This window comes from Furipterus horrens, unplaced genomic scaffold, assembly GCF_987537825.1.
Source record: "Furipterus horrens unplaced genomic scaffold, mFurHor1.1.pri manual_scaffold_4, whole genome shotgun sequence".
Taxonomy (NCBI): domain Eukaryota; kingdom Metazoa; phylum Chordata; class Mammalia; order Chiroptera; family Furipteridae; genus Furipterus; species Furipterus horrens.
In genome coordinates this window covers 102,850,090-102,868,332 of record NW_028327174.1, presented here as the reverse complement: position 1 = coordinate 102,868,332, position 18,243 = coordinate 102,850,090, and the positions used below count along the sequence as shown (strand labels likewise).

Genomic DNA, 18,243 nt, shown 5'->3' with positions numbered 1-18,243 from the left:
GGGAACTTATAGAGCAGAAACACCAGTGGTCTTCTCATTCATGCAACATCACTTCCAGATTCCACAGGCCTCCCAATGGGTGGGTTTCAAACTGGTTCCTAACCTCTGAGGCACCTCGGAGGCCTCTCACCTCTGGGAATAAGGGGACCAAGTAAGCACGGTAAAACTCATTCTTTCCTTTTCCTGATCTCCCAAACTATGTGTCCCTTAACACCACCACCACCATCAAATCTTTACTGTTAAGCAAAGCCACTCTTTTTAGTCTCCTTTTATATATAAGGTTTCTTCAAATGACTCAACTTAAAGAAAGGATTCCGCTGTTTTAAAAAGTTAGAAACCACAGCTCTAAATAGCACCGGGGTTTGTTTGGTAGCCAGAATGAGCTTAGAAGTCTCCCTCTAAGCCAAAAGAACTTAAAGTAATGATCTGCAACCTTGGCAAAAGTAGCCCAGAGATGACTGATTGCTCACATTGCTATATGCGAATCTAAGAACTGTGAGTCCCGCACCCCACACAGAATCTGTTCTCATCTGTAAAATGAGAGATTAGAATGGAGGTCCTCTAAGATTCTTTCAGTTTTAACATGCAGTGACTTCAATTTAGCTTTGGACATGCTGAATTAAAGATGTCAATGGGAAATATAGGTAGAGCTATCCAGCCAGCAAAAATTCTTTTTCAGAAAAATAAAATTTTCTTAGAAGTCAAGCCCTCAAAAGCCCAACTAATTAGTGTCTCTCTCCTAATTTTCCTCCTACCCTTTACATATAAACATTATCCTTGGAGTTTGGTCCCTGAATTTCTTTCCCTCCATTTCTCTTTCCTTTCAGCTATTTGTATAACTGCGCAAGTCACTTTTTTACTTTGGCCTCAGTTAAAATGAAGGGCTTGGGCTGGGTGATGTTCAAGGTACATTTAACTTTTGCATAAGGTAACTCATCTAGGTCAGAAGTCAATGTATAACTCAGATTCAGACAACAGTGCCTTTACTGAATACATTGAGTACTGAGCTGAATGAGCTATACATATAATTGCATTTAGTAACAATAATTTCTCTTGTAGTCTTCATATTACATACAGGATCAGAGAGCTGATGTTCTCGACCAGCATGTTTCCTGTATCACTACTTTCTCTAGTAGTTTGGAGGGGCTAAAGTGTCTGAGCTGGCTAATGGCACAGTCATGATTATTAGATCACACATTTACAACTCCTAAGCCAGAGCTCACTATTAAATCATTCCAACCAAAACTGGTAATCACTACCTTCTAATTTCTCTATTCATTTACTGTCATGCAACAAATATTTACTATGCACCCAGCACTGTTCCAGGCAGTAAGGATACATTAGAGAACCAAGCAGACAAGCAAAGGAACACAAAACCTGTGCTGTGACACCAAACTTGCCCCAGTCATCTGGGCACAGATCTTAAGACACATCGTTAGCTCTTCCCTTTCCCTCCACTCTCAATCAGATTCACATGTCATTTTCCTTGAAAGGATCGCTATGCTCTCAGTCCTTTCTCTTACAAAATGTTTGTTTGGATTTCTCTTTTATGACATTTATCCAAACCTGCCTGTATTAGTTACCTCCATGCTTATTTTATTTGAGACTATACAAGCTTACTTGGCAGTAAAGGTCAAGTATTAACCAATTTTACTTTTCAAAAATTGTTGAAGCAAAGAAAAGTTAACATAAACAGATCAGGAACTAGTAACGATTGTTGATCTTTTTAATGGATGGTAGCACCATTCTAATTCCCCAGGGCACTTGGAAGAAAATCTAAGTGCTCCATTAGTCTTTGTTTTTATTATCTTTATAATGTAGCATGGAGAAACAGTTAAGAGTACAGCTTGATTATCATAGCTTGATAGTTTAGTCCTGAAATCAGAGAGTGTCAGCCCTGACTTTGTTTTTCTCTAAGACTGTGTTGGCTACTCCGGGTCTTTTGCCTCTCTATATAAACTTTAGAATTAGTTTGCCAGTATCCACAAAATACTTACTAAGTTTTAACTGGGATTATACTAAACCTATATATTAAGTTGAGAGGAACAGACATCTTGATATTTTTGAGTCTTCCTATCCATAAACAAAATATATCTCCATTTATTTAATTCTTTGATTTCATTCATCATAGTTTTGTAATTCTCTTCATATATATTATGCATTTTAAAAATATCTTATGTTTATTATGATAATTCGTCGTCGTCGTCGGCAGCCGTCTGTCTCGAGAGACGATGGTGTAGCTTCTTAAGAATCTATCTGCACCGCCGAGAATGGCTGTGCAGTCCAACTCGGGAGTGACACGGTATCTGTCTCCTCCCGTGTTGAATCGACATCTTGCGATGACGCTGGGGTGTCCTCTCCAGTGAAGCTGAAGCTACAGAGCCTGGGCAGGGTGATATGGAGGGCCAGCTGTTGCCCATGCAGCAGACCCCCCCTCTCTTCGCAGCTGAAGGGTCCAAGGGAAAGACGGAGTCAATACAGCTTGGCTTCAGGTGCGCCGCAGGAGTTGCCGGTGTTGACTACAACGTCAAACCGCCTTAGGGACTCCGGCTCCGGATTTTCTGTCGGGGTTTACTCCCTTAGCCTTTCCCCTGAAGAGGTATGCCGCAAGGCAGCGGAGGTTTTTTGGAGTCAGAGTTTTCCTTCTCTGATGTGCCCTGACTGGAAGATCGAACCAGAGACACTTAGCTTGCAGGCCGACGCTCAATCCACTGAGCCAAACCAGCCAGGGCTATTATGATAATTAGTACTACGATTAATGCTGTCAGGTACTAATCGTAATACCGCCCCCCCCATTATTTTAGCATTTACTATGCGTCAGCCATTACAGCAAACATTTTGAAAAAAGGAGTTTCAAGTTTCCAGACCTTAGTTTTTAAAATCAAGTTAGTTTACCTTTTTATATTCTTGCTATTCTACATTTCCCCCTTTTCCCTATATATACTAGAACTGAATTTTCTAAATTAAGGATAGAATACAAAAACACTTTTACTTATTTACACTAGAAGGTAACACTTAATTTACTCAGATTTAAAGTTCAGATTTTAATCTATTTTTGGAAATTACCATCTCTTTTCCTTCATTCAGTGTCTTAAAAGAATTCTATGCAGACTGAACAAGAGAACAGAAATTATAACATATGTCTTTTTCAGGTCCCGAGAGTTACCCTGGTCACGGGGGTAGTAAAAGAAAGATAATGGTGACAAATAGAAAAGCCAGAGCAGACAGCGTCTGAAAGCGGAGCAGCCAGAATGCCAGGAGTGCGATGAAGGCGGGGACTGCAGGCACTGGAATAAGAGATGCCCTCAGACTATGTAGAGTATCTAAATGCAGGTCTGACACTGAAAACTCCAGCACGCTAAAAGAAAGAACGGGATCATACATTGTACTCAAGAAATTTGTGGACATATAATTTTAAATGATAATAATATCTAGCATTTATGAAATGCTTATTATGTGCTTGGTACTTATCTAAGCACTTTACATATATTAACTCCATCAGATAGGTACTATTGTTAATACCATTTTACACATGAGGACATGATGCACACAGAAGTTAAGTCAGCTCCCACTGTCATACTAAATGAACATTGAAAACATTTAAAAATTTTACATGTTAAAAAGGTTAGTTTTTGAGATATTCTAAACTGCATTCACAGTTTAATTTTAATTAATAAAAGTTCACAAAACCCTTCTAAAAGGTTGCCAAAGTCAATCATGAAGAATCCATACTGTGAGGTAATTTAATTTTAATTTGGGAGACTTCTGCCATTTGTGATGTGGTTCTAAGTAACCTGAGAAGGGTGCAAGTCCGAGAACTTGGACTATTTTAGATAAAGGGGTCATCTGGGTCTGAAGTACCACTTCAGACAGAACTTCAGAACCTACAAGGACAAAAAGAAAGTGTTGTGAGAGGTTTCATAACATCTACTGACATATGTGTCAGAATAAGGACCAAATTAGAAGCGCAATATCAGTTTTGTGCTACCAGTGTTATAAGAAAAAAAAAAAAAAAAAAGCATGTGATAACAGAGAAACAGAGAAGTTCTCCTTTTTGCTACAGGAACTCTGGCTTCTCACCTGCCCCATAAAAGCCAAGGTAGAGCTCAGTCACTTTGGACAGTATGACGGAATAATCTCAGGGACTTGTCATTATGAATTGTATCATTTTTGCAGTGCTCGCTGCCCCCTCGGGATCTTAATACTTGCCCACTGAATTACTCTTGCTTCCTTCACTCATTCAGTCTACCAGTATAATGACCTGTACCTGCTCTATATTGCTCTTCATGACTATTGTTGGCAGAACAATATAAAATTAGACTCCTAATAACATAATGAAAACAAAATAACATGACTTTCATATAATGACTATGTAGGCATTGAGAAATCATGACATTATCTTTTTCATAAGATAAAGATATCTTCTTTCATATATTCCTTTAATTCAGAATATCGTAAGGGAGATGTAAATTCCTGAAGTGCTTCTCAGGAAAACACTAACAAAATCTTCCCAAAGACTTCCCCTGAAAACGAATACACTAAAGAATATCCAGTTATTTCTTTTATCTGTGGAAGTAAAAAGTGCATGAATATTATATGAATCCTTAATTAATGAAAGAAAAACCAATTATTTCAGTACATCAAATTAACATATTTTATACCAGTTAATTTGTTAAGATTCTAAAATAACAAGAGTAAGCTTTTCTTTGAAGTTTTACTGCTGTTTCATGATCCACAATCATCTCACTAGGTTTTACTGATCCTGTGTATAGAAACTGGAGTATAAAGATAAGTGATGGAATAAAAGAAAATACCTAGTTATCCATTAATTAATACTAATCCTGCATAATCAATTGGGAAGTAGATAGAAAAGAACTTTGGTCTTATCAGAAAGTCTCACTTTTCTAGCCTTTACTAATTATGGCTTCTTAACTTTATCTTCAGGTTTCTAAGACATCCCGTTATGAAATTAACTGACCCCTTAAATTTAAAAACAAATATCATTTGGTCTTTCATGGGTAAAAATAGGCTAGCCATCAGATTTCAGATACAGGTTTCACTCTTTACAAAAACAATAAAACTCAGAAACTGAGACATACAAATAATCATTACAGATAAACATCATCAGTAGATTTTAAAGGCAAAGTATAAAATAAAGCACTACTTTCCTTAATCTCAGTATTTACTCTGAAATATACTAAATCTACATTTTAGACTGGAAATTTTTGTTATTTCTATTTTTATATGCAGTTACTTTAAACCTGTTATAACTCCAGATTCAAACTCTTTCATCATCACATGTAGTATGGATCTAGTTATCTCTTGACACAATTATAGCTGCTGGATGACTCCTAATTAGCATGGCAACTTGAAATCATTGACTATTTCAAATTTATAACTCAGGGCTGGGATTTGGGGTACATTATTGTTAACTTGGCTGCTGACTTTCTTTGAGACTTTGAGCAAGTCACTTATCTTGTGCTATGGAGACACTGTCAGAACAGAAGTGAGATCATATGTGAATAAAGCATTTAAAGCTGTAAAAAAATTTTTAATGCAAAAGACTATCATAAATATTTATAATTTTCTGGTACTGTATTATTAATGAACTCTATTCAAAGTTCATACAGCTTCTTACATATCAAACAACCATGGAACACTTTGTTCATATAAGTCAGCTTGATCCAATTAGTTACTGGTAAAGGGAAGTGAGTATATTTTAACACTTAGTTCCAAATAACAACAATGCAATAAATGTATAATGCAGATGCGCTTGTACATAAAATATTTCACGTAACTACAGACAACAAACTTTTTTACAAGTACGACTAGCATTAGATTTCTCATTTGATGATACCACAATAAAATTGGTATTTCTCTCCATCCTGAAATTCAACATAAAGAATGAGAAACATAAACCCCATTTTTGGAACTATTAAGAGGCAAACCACAAAATGAGCGGAGGCTGCCAAAAGCAGTAGCGACAGAGCAGGAGTGCGTGTTGTAGGCAGCAGAGAGAGGATATTGCTGTTGCAGATGTCGAAGAACAAAGCATACTTCTTAAAAATGACAGGCATGCCCTAAGGTATAAACCCTTTGTTTATATCAGTGGAAACAAGGTGTATGGGCTGACAGCCAGAGCTCACTAGATGTGGTATGGTTCCAAGGAGAGGGGGACACTGCTAAATAAGGAATCACATAGACAAGCTGTATTTAGAGAGAGAAAAATCTTTCTCTGTGGCTATGGAAGAAGAGACTGAATATCGTCATTGATTTGGGCAAAATAAAAGGGTCAGAGTATAACAATCTAGCAGACAAAATAGAACATTCACAGGAAAAATATTACTATAGAGCAGATGAAAATCATGACAAATACTTCACCATTAATTAATAAAACTAATTATGCAATCAACACTGACTTGGGACTTATAAAAACATATAATCATAAAGTTTTGACTAGAAAGATAACAACTACTATAACCAGCCACTCACCTCTGACTCATATTTTATTTTTTCTTCTTCTAAAACACGTGCAAATTCTTCTTTTTGGTGTTCAAATTCTGATTTGAGAAATGTATGTTCATAGCGAAGTTTATTATATTCACCTCTGTACTTTTCAACTTCCTAAATTAAAAGGAGACTGCAATTTATCACAAATTATGAATAAAATTTATATTTACTTCAAAAATTAGTTTTGCAAATATAATTTTAAATTACATTATACTCAGAGCAATTCTAAATGTAAAAAATAAGCTTAAAAGAAGTATAAATAAACACTGGAAATCTACATTTTAGATTGGAAATCTTTATTATTTCTGTTTTCCACACACAGAATCAGTACATGACTGAGAAATCACCAATAAAGCCAATTACCATTCAATTAATCTTATTTCCTCACTGATTCTCATAATAAAAAAATGTATAGCATATCAAAAGTTTTGACCTCTGGACTTAATAAAATAATATTTAAGAATGTAACACACTTTCAAAATATAATAGATTAAAAATTAATTTGATGATAAAATATAAAATGCCTCTAAAAGTCAGACAGAATGAATTTGAAGTACATAAAAGACTATTTGGATATTTAGTACAATAACTTAAGGTTCAGTCAAATATTACAGTGATAAACTCAATACATCAGTCTGAAGAATATATGAAGCACCAACGCTCCCACCTAACTGGGAACACACGAATGCCCTGGTATGCTCCAACTCCACTTCCTAACACTTCGAAAGTTCCTGGCATTCTGAATCTCAGTAAGCACTTAGACAACAGAACAGAAAGAAGGAGGAGACACTATTTCAACAAACACCAGGATATTAAGTAATAAGGAAGCCTCCTAAAATACTCAGCTCACTGGAATCTTCAGTCAAAAGATTTCTCTTCTAAGCCAGTTCACGAACCAAGGAAATGGGTTTTGTGGTTTTATTAGAGACATACTTTGTTTCAATATTTTTAAATTTAATCTTTATTGTATTTTTTTCATTACTCTTTGGTCCCCTTACACCCCCCTACCCCCAGCAATCACCACACTGCTGTCCATGTCCAGAGTCCTTTTTCCTTTTTGTTTTTATTTTTAAAAATGCTTTTATTTAATATGATCACTTAGTGATTTTGTTGATATCCAAAAATTAAACCTACTCCCATGCTATAATGCTTTGATTATCCAACAGGAGAATATTTGAACGATGACTTTAAGCCAGTAAGCCATTATAAAACAGGGTCCACAATTATCTTGTGCAATGGCAACATCACTAGCCTACAGCTTTTCAAATGGGTTCATTTTGAAGGGGACAATACTCATCTCTATGTATAGGGCCCAATATATTTGTTAAATAAGGTAACATATACAAAATGTTTAGTATAGTACCTAATATATTTACTGTCTATCACCTCTTCCTGTGCCCTTTATTAAACATTTAGTCATATTATACCAAGGTTTCATAGGAGGAGATTGATCACAATCTGAAGGAAAAGTGTATTAAATTTTTACTTTTCTGAGGTGGAATGAAATTCATTCTTTCATTCAACAAATATTAATTGAGCACCTATTGTAGGCTAGGAACTGTTAGAGGAACTTGGAATATAACAGTGAGCAAAACAGATAAGGTTCCTCCTCTAACGCAGTTTATATTCCTGAGGTGGTAAAGAGAATATCAAAAAAATAAGCACAACGAATATTATACAGCATATCAGAATATGGTAAGTACTAGAGAAGATAAAAATGTATAGGAGGGAGATGGGGATGCAAAGGTCTAAGGAGTGATGGAAAAGGCAAGCTGGCAATATTAAATGGGAGCAGGGCTTGGTCAAAGCAGGCCTCACTGAGGGGGTGACACAGGGTGGCAGAGAAGCTGGCCGTGAGATACCTGGAAGGAGAGTGTTCAAGGTAAAGCAACAGCCAGAGCAAAGACTCTTGAATCGCACCACGTCTGGAATGCCAAAGAAGCATAAAGGAGGCCAAGGTGGACGGAGAAAAGAAAATCAGGAAGGTAATGGGGTCTGCTTCTGTGCAGCCTTAAAGGCCACTGTAAGGACTCTGAGTAAAAAGGTAGTTATCACAGGGCTTTTAGGTAGGGGAATAATGCTTTTCATCAAGCAAATTTTCAGTCACATGAAGATAAATGCAGTTCTTTCTGTATAAATTACTTACTTCATCCAGACTCTTAAAATGTTCTCTCATTGGAGTTTCTAATTCTTGTTGTATTTGGGCTCTTAACAATTCCAAGTTTTGTGGTGTTAATACCTAATGTGCAGAGAAATACAAACAATTCTATATATAAAATCACAAATATTAAAATAAAAATTTGTCAAATTTCAGTCTATCTCCTAATTATGACAAAATGCAATTCATAGAAACTTTACAATATACCCAATTTTAGAGTAATCATTACACAAATAGAACCATTATTTTAAACAATAATTTAAGTCAATTTCAGGCTCTCAGAGATGTCAAAAATTCTATTAACATTAGGTAAAGACAGTCACTAAGTATTATCATTGTGATTGTTAGAAATAACTATCTTGGCAAATAAGGTTATCGTGTTGGATACAATGGCTGATAGTCTATTTTCTAAAGTAAGAAAATAAAGGTGTAATAATTTGGTATACCATAGAGAATTCTTCAGACTTATTTTCAATCAGAACAGGCTGCTTTTTTACTCTGATCACCAAAACTAATTTAAGTTCCTCCTGTTATACTCTTTATAAAACTCATCTTTGATAAAGTAAGTATTTTAGCAAGTTGAGGATACATACAATCTTTATTCACCGTGGTGTTCACAACACCTTGCACTAATGCCTGACACATAGAAACCACTCAATTATCATTTCTTGAATGAACAAATGATGGTTGTAAAAAAACCCTACTTTGTTCTTACATTAATTTCTGAAAACTAAGAATGTTTGATTTAATTCATTCATTTATTCATCAATATTCCAAATTTCCAAACATTTTACTAAATGAATCCCTACTATATACGAAGTATAAGGCATTGTGCAACATCCTATTATCTATATAACATACTGTCTTAAGTACCTAACATATTTTATCTTCTTTAATCCCTGCAACAATACAAAATGTAGCTGCATTATCATCCCCTTCTTTAAAAAATGAAGCACACAATGAAAACAAAGAACAAACTGGCAGTGGCCATAGGAGACAGAGGAAGGGGATAAGGGAGGAAAAACTGGGAAGAATCTAGTCAAGGAGCATGTATAAATGACCATGGACATGGACTGTGGGACCTGGCGGGGGGGGGGGGGGGGCAGGGAAGAGCAATGGGGGAAAATTACAAGAACTATAAAAGAGCAACAATTAGAAAAAGGCAAAAAAAAAGAGCAGGTAGTGTGAATAAAAAGATAATGCTGAATAACTTCCTTCATGGGTTATCAATTACATGTTTTAACTTTAAAAAAACCTAGTATCTCTAAATGTTTATATAAAGTTTGAATGTCACTGATTTGAAAAAAAAATACTGAAGCACAAAGTCTAACTTTCTAAAGATCACAAAAATTCACAGGAAGTAGTCTCTCTCCTCTTAAGAAATTCAAAAGCATACTTAACATTTTTGTACCTTGTTTATTCATTTATGTTTCTAAGCTTAAGAATGGCATCACCATATATATTTTTTAGGAGGAAGCCAGATGGAACAAAAGCTTTGGTGGGAAAGAATTGGTGGCTGTGGGAAAAAGAGGCAGTGAATGGGGCTAGAGAAACCAGATGGAAAGCTCTTATTAAAAATCTGATTTATGATGTCAAATATCAAGAATCCAAAATGGGGGAAGGGGTTAATTAAAAAAAAAAAAAAAAAAAGGTTAACTGGTAAACCTTATTTCAATCTGATTTCAAACTAACTTTAAAAATAAACAAGCAAAACTGCAGGAAATCTGAACAAAGATATAATATTAAGAAATATTAATCCGCCTTAGCTGGGTGGCTCAATCGCTTGGAGCATCGGCCCATACTCCAAAAGGTTACAGGTTCAATCCCTGGTTGGGGCGTGTACCGGAGGTAACTAATCAGCATTTCTCTATTAAACTGATGTTTATCTGTTTCTCTTTCTCCTTCTTCCCATGCCCACTTCCTCTCTCTCCCTATAATCAATAAACATATCCTAGGGTGGGGATTAAAAAAAGAAAGAAATATTCCTTAAGTACTTTTAGGTAGGTGATGCTATAGTGGGTAATGCTTTTAAAAGAGGACTTGCCTTGTATTAGAGATATATGTTACCAACAGAAAGCATTTATCTGCCCATACTCACAGAGCCAAACACTAAACACAAAGAACTGTAGTGGAGAAAGATTAGCTACTGGCACCACCCAGAAGAACAGGGCCCTGAAGCCCAAACTCCTTGATGGTTTACAGACAGACGGTTTTATAAAGTAAAAATCACAAGTCATCTTTAGTAAGGGTCTTGCGGTCATTGGTCTTGGTAATTGGTCAAGAGCGAGATAAGGGCAGTAAATCATTATTCTAGGTCTTTGTAGACTTGTGTCTTTCAGTCTGGTTTCATGAAAATGTAGCCTGGGAATTGTTGGGCTTTAGGGCTCAGGACCAAAAACACAACTTAGCCATGATGTTACCTTTAGCTTAACAGAAACCTATATCTTGTCATCTTTGTCAAGGCAGTCACTGTTTCTGATTGCCTCAAGGAGTTAACAAATAGTAAGGAGAAGGGCTGAGGCTTACAGGACATGCTGAGAAGAAACTGAATAGGCTGGGGCTACATATTGGCTACATACTGTGTTGACCAAAAAGTTCATTTGGTTTTTTCTGTAAGATGGCTCTAACAGCACTTAGTTGTCATTCAAAATAATTATATTAGATTGTATTGTGACAGCTGTCATATCAGAGTGCATTTTAAAAAAACATAAAAATTAGTCGATTTTTGTGCAGCCATTTTAATATTGAAGATGAAAGGAAAATATGCAACATTTTTGGCATGTCATGATTTATTATTTCAAAAAGGGTAAAAACACAACTGAAATGCTAAAAAAGGTTTGTATAGTGTATGGAGAAGGTGCTGTGACTGAGAAAATGTGTCAAGTGGTTTATGAAGTTTCACACCTCGATGGATGATGCTCCATGGTCAGGTAGGTCAACTGAAGTTGACAGCAATCAGATCGAGACAAAAACTGAGAAAACCATTGTTATACCACATGGGAGACAGCCAACATACTCGACATATCCAAATCAATAGTCATTGGTGAAAATGAAAATGTGTCTTTTATTTTACGAAAAAAAAACCAAAAACTAAAAAGGCTCTTTGACCAACCCAATATTAAATCAGGACCCTTGGTTTCAGCTGGTCATTGGCTTTGTGGTCAGAAAAACATCTTAATGCATGCTACTAGGCTATCTTGATGTGCAGGGAGAGAAGCTATATATCTTGTGACTCTTACTCATTGTATGCTATTATTATCTCTGCTCTCTTGGTTATTTAACTCCCTCAACACCCACCCAGCAGTCTAACAGGCCCTAGGCTAAGCAATTTCTATAATGGTTAACAAGGCGTTACATGACTTCCTTCATAGCTATTTGTCCAAACTACTATACAAACTTTCTTTTTTTAAATTAAAGCTATTTTCTGAGGGGTCTTAACTCCCTGGCTTCATATATTCTAAAATGTTTAGGATTGAAATAATATAATTTGCTTCAAAATATGAGGGGGGAGCCAAAAAACAAATTTATTTATAAAAATAGTGTATTTACTCTTACATGTTTAAACTTCAGTAAGCTTCAAAGTACTCTCCACTTGATGCAATATACTGATCTAGACATTTATTCCACTGCTCAGACTAGTTTTTGAACTCATTCATTTTTGATGCCTTTTAGTGTTTCTGACATTTCTTTCACTTCTTCCACAATAGCAAAACATTTCCCTTTGAGGACTTTTTTCATCCAGGGAAACAAAAACAAAATGTCGCTTGAAGGAAGATTGGGTGAATGATGGTGAAGGGGGGATGAGACACAGGGTCATGCCTTTTTTGGTCAAAAGCTCCTGAACACTCAGTACACTATATAAACTTAATAGCAGATTAGACAATGCAGAAGACCAGCAATTTTGAAGGCATGACACAGAAACTATTCAAAACGAAACAAGACAGAAAAGATAAAAAATTAATAAACAGAAAATCAGCGAGCTATGGAAGAAATTTAAGTGCTTCACATTGGAATCCCAAAAGGAGATGAAAGAAGAGGAAAAAATATATTTTGAGAAGTCAAAAATTTTCTAAACTTGATAAAAACTATAAACCCACAGACCCAAGAAGCTCAATACACCCCAATTTCCAGAAAGATAAAGAAAAGTACAATGGTATGTTGATCAAATTGCTAAAATCAGCAATAAAGAGAAAATCTTAAGAGCCACCAACATGGAAAGACACTGCATACACAGAGCAAAGTTAAGGATAACAGCACATTTCTTATATGAAACAACATAAATAAGAAGACAGTAGAACAATATCTTTAAATATTGGGGGAGAGGACCTATCAACATAAAATTCAATACTCAGCAAAACATCGTTTAAAAAAATTTAGATATATAAAAGGTGAAAATTTCCTCCCTAGTAGATCTGCTCTATTAAAAATGTCAACAAGTGTCTTAAGACAGTAGGAAAATGATGAAAGCAGGGTCTATACAGAGGAATGAAGAACACAAACTGGTAACTACGTGGGACTCCTATGATCTATGATGTGTCTAAAAAGAGGTCCCTATAACATTTTTTCTTTATGATCTAAAAATCTAATTTAAAAACAAGCACAAACATTAAAAAAATGATCTTATCCTCCTCCCGCTCTCTCAAAGCACACATACACCAGAGACATAAAATCAGAGGACTTTCCTCATGCCAATTTTAGAAGGAAATTATGTTGTGTCTTAGACTTCTAATGGAATACTGTCCTTGCATGTTGCAAAAGAAACTTACAAGAATGTTTATCAAACAAGTCTTTGTGTCATTACCTATATTAAATATATAAAAACAAATCGTTAACACTCCAACACTTGCCCTATTAGTAATATATAATAGTTCAATATTTTCCAAAGAATGTTTCAATTTAAGAGGGAAAATATTGCTGTGTCAGATATTCTTAACAAATTAATGACTAAAACAGTAATAAATTGTGTTCTGTGCCAAAAATGCTGAACTTACTAAGTTACACAGTTTAATTGCCTGGCACATAGAAGCCATTTAAGTTTTTGGTAATTTTTCATAATTTTTTTAAAGCGTATTTCATTGATTAAGTTGTTAAAGCAGTCCCAATTTTTTCCCTTTGCTCCCTTCTACCCAGTAGCCCCCTTCCCTCCAGCAATTCCACCCCGCTTAGTTCATGTACATAGGTCACGTATATAAGTTCTTTGGCTTCACCCTTTCCTATATTATTCTTCACTTCCACCTGTCTATTTTGTACCTACCAATTATGCCTCTTAATCCCTGCACCATTTCCCCATTTCTCCCCCTTCCTCCTCCCAGCTGATAACCCTTCAAATGATCCCCATACCTATGATTCTGTTACTGTTCTTGTTACTTAGTGGGATTTTGTTTTTATTTTTTAGATTCAGTTGTTGATAGTTGTGAGTTTGTTGTCATTTTAATGTTCATAATTTTGACTTTATTTTTAAGTAAGTCCCTTTGACATTTGATATAATAATGGCTAGGTGATGATGAGCTCCTTTAGCTTTATCGTGTCTGGGAAACACTTTATCTGCCCTTCCATTCTAAATGATAGCTTTGCTGGATAGAGGAATCATAGTTATAGGTCCTTGCTTTTCATCACCTTGAATACTTCTTGCCAGTCCCTTCTTGCCTGCAAAGTTTCTTTTGAGAAATCAGCTGAGAGTCTTACAGGCACCCCTTTGTAGATAACTCTGTTTTTCTCTTGTTGCTTTTAAGATTCTCTCTTTATCTTTAACTTTTGGCATTTTAATTATGATGTGTTTTGGTGTGGTCCTTTTTGGGTCTAGCTTGTTTGGGACTCTGTGCTTCCTGGACTTGTCTGTCTATATCCTTTGCCAAACCTAGGGAGTTTTCCTTCATTATTTTTTCATATAAGCTTTCGATTTCTTGCTCTTCCTCTTCTCCTTCTGGAACCCCTATGGTTTGGATGTTGGCATGTTTAAAGTTGTCCCAGAGATTCCTAAGCCTCTCCTCATTTTTTTTCAATTCCTGTTTCCTCATTCTGTACTGGTTGACTGTTTTTTTCTTCCTACGTTCCAAATCATTGATTTGAACCCCGATTTCCTTTCCTTCACCATTGGTTTTGTGTGGATTTTCCTTCGTTTCATTTAGGATAGCCTTCACTTCTTCCCTTATGCATTTGATGTACTTAAGCATATCTGTCAAGCCTGTGAGCATCTTTATCACCAGTGTTTTGAACTCTACCTTTGTTAGGTTGGCTATCTCCTTATTTAAGTTGGCGATCTCCTCATTGCTTAGGTCTCCCACTGGAACCTTGATCCGTTCCCTCCTTTGGGCCACATTTCTCTGTATCCTCATCTTGAGAGGCTCCTGTGTTTGTTTGCCTCTGTGTCTTAGGTAGAGCTGTCGCTCCTGTTGACATTTAAGGGGCGGAGCCTTAGGTATTCATCAATACAGGGCGATCCATTTCACCACGTTGTGACACTATTTGTTGATAAGGGGTCTGAGAGGGAACAATGCCACTTGCTAAGCACTTGCCCCTGTTTCAGGCATTTCTCCCACTTCCGTATGGGACTGGCACCTCTCTAGCTGATGCCCTGGCTGTCGTTCCCAGAGTGAGTGGGTCTGCAGACGTTCTAGGACAGTGGGGGCCCTTTAAACAAGCAGTCTCTGCTGAGATACTGGCAGTTTCTTCCTCTGCCCCAACCCCCACTGGTGTGCACAGTTAGAGCAATGAGGCTTTATTTTCCCCAGCACTGGCACCGTGAGCTGCACAGTCTGGTCTGGTGCTGGGAGCGCTCCCCAGGTGTCCCTCCCGACTTTTTAAAACATGTGTCTGCGCTTTCCCCTGCCCTGCCGCTGCCACTGCTACTGCTACTGCCACCACCACACTGCATCCTCTCTGCCCTGGCTCTGCCCCTCCTACCTGTTTGAATGAGTATTTCTTCTTTATAATTTTGTTTGTTGGGCTTCCATACAGTTCAGTATTCAGGAACTTCTGATTGTCTCTAGTTTTGAGGTAGTTGTATTCCTTCTTGGTTGTGGAGGGGGACGCAGCGTGTCTGTCTAGGCCTCCATCTTGGCCAGAAGTCCATTTTTCATAATTTTTATCAGAACTATATCAAATGACTCTGATACTTTTTTTAACTTTTGCTAACATGTTACATAATAGCAATATAATAACAGCTAGACTTGCAGTCAAGATGGAAGCATAGGTAGACAAGCTTTGCCTCCTTGCACAATCATAAGCATCACAACTAACCTCAAAACAAAAAACACCCAGACCTGCCAGAAAATCAAACTGTATGTAAGTCCAACAACCAAGGATTTAAAGAAGTCATATTCATCCAGACCGGTAGGACGGATGAAGCCAGGGAGGACAGGACGCAGCTTGGCTGCAGCAAGGTGGTGGTAGCAGTGGCGACCAGTGGAAGGAGCAGTCCCGCAGTCACATGTGGTGGATAAATATCGGAGGGACACCTTGGGAACCAGCAATCCTAGACCAGACCACACAGCCCAGGGCTCCAGTGCTAGGAAAATAAAGCTTCATCACTTCTGGCTGTAAAAAACACTGGGGGTTGCGGTGGCAGAAGAAACTGCCAGTCTCACAGGACAGTCCTTTTAAAGGGCCCACACGGTCCTAGAACACACATACAACCCACTCACTCTTGAATTTACCACTGGAACAGCAACTGAAAGGGCATCACTCACACATGGGAAGGGGATAAAGGGACTGGAAACAGGGCAAGCACAGGGCAAACTGCCAGAAGCCAGGCAGCGGCATTGTCCCCTCTCTGAGTCCTCACTGCACAGCCACAAAGCAGTGAAGTGGGTGGACGTGCCCTGGAAAATACCTAAGATTCCGCCCCATAAAACTTAACAGGTATGCTAAGACAAAGAGTTAAAACAGCTCTACCTAATATACAGAAAAAGTCACAGGGAGGCTGCAAAATTGAGGAGAGAAAGAAATATGGCCAAAATGAAAGAACAGAACAAAACCCCAGAAAAAGAACTAAATGAAATGGAGATAGCCAACATATTGGTTGCAAATGTTAAAGGGACTTATTTAAGAAAAAAAAAAGATCAAAACTATGAATGTTAAAATGACAACTCACAACTATCAACAACTGAATCTAAAAAACAAAAACAGACTAAGCAAACTAGAACAGGAACAGAATCTTAGATACAGAGGTTATTCGAGGGTTATCAGTGGGGAGAGGGAAAGGGATGAATGGGAGAAACGATGCAGGGATTAAGAAGCATAACTGGTGGGTACAAAATAGACAGGGGGTTGTTAAGAACAGTACAAGAAATGAAGAAGCCAAAGAACTTATATGCATGACCCATGGACATGAACTAAGGCGGGGGGGTTGCTGGAGGGAAGGGGCATACCAGGCAGAGAGGGACAAAGGGGGAAAAACTGGGACAACTATAATAGCATAAACAATAAAATATACTTAAAACAATAGCTAACATGTTCTAACCATTTACTGCATCAAAGTACCATACTAACACTTTCTATGAATTGTCTTATTCATCTTTAAAATCATCCTACGAGCCAGGCACTATCACTATTTTCATTCATTACAACTACATGCGACCCAGATAGTCTTTAAATGAATGTGTTTTATACCATTTTTCTATAAAAGCCAAAAGGATATGAACTCAACTCAGAAAAGGCAGAAAGACAATATATGTATATTTTTTAAATAATCATCTTTCATCAACCTTCATTGATTTATTTCTTGCTGATCTTACCCAAATTACTGAACTTAACTCACAATTTGTACAAATTGCAAACATCCATTAAAGCAAATGCCTAAATTGCTTATATATATATAAACTACACCATACAAATTATATTTTTCAGCAAACATTTGGGAAGATATCATAAGGAGAAATGACCCAAGTTATTTTGTGTACACCCAAGGAACGAAACAAGAACCAACAGGGAGATGATAGAAAGGAAGATTTCATTGCAATAGGAGAGACAATACTTAATATACTCCAATTCATAAATGGAAGTAGCTTACTTTAAAAGTTCAATAGGTTCTCTAGCACTGAAAGCACTACAACAGAGAAAAAAGGGCTTTGTGTCACAGATATTCCAAAAAGGAACTGTACTTTGGATAGTACATTGGCTTCCTAGGGCTGTGATGACAAAAGAGCACAAATCAGTTGATTTAAAACAACAGAAATGTATTATTTCACAGTCCTGGAGGCTGGAAGTCCAAAAGTGTCAGCAAGGCCACGCTCCCTCTGAGAACTATAGGGTAAATCCTTCCTTGCCTCGTCCAAACTTCTGGTGGTATGCAGGCGATCCTTGGCAATTCTTGGCAGCTATAGCACTTCAACCTCCGCTTCTGTCATTATAGGGCATTTTCCCCATCCCCCCGCCCTCCCCAACCCATGTGTCTCTGTATCTGTCCTCCTCTTCTTGTTAATAAGGACACCAGTCATATTGGATTAAGGGCCCATCACACTTCCACAGGACCTCATCTTAACTATGTCTGAAAAGACCCTATTTCCAAAATAAGGTTATATTCTGAGGTACTGGCAGTTTGAACTTCAACCGATCTTTTTGGGGAACACAATTTA

General features: G+C 37.0%; 1 protein-coding gene across 1 annotated transcript in view; it reads right to left on the bottom strand.

The window, feature by feature from the left end:
- CEP83 (centrosomal protein 83) overlaps positions 1-18,243 on the bottom strand; it is a 78,504-nt gene that overhangs the window by 57,911 nt on the left and 2,350 nt on the right. The window contains exons 3-4 of the mRNA XM_090273872.1: positions 8,657-8,749; positions 6,493-6,624 (exon numbers count right to left, since the gene is read on the bottom strand). Of these exons, the coding sequence (XP_090129998.1) occupies positions 6,493-6,624; positions 8,657-8,749 (225 nt within the window). The remainder of the gene's footprint in view (positions 1-6,492; positions 6,625-8,656; positions 8,750-18,243) is intronic.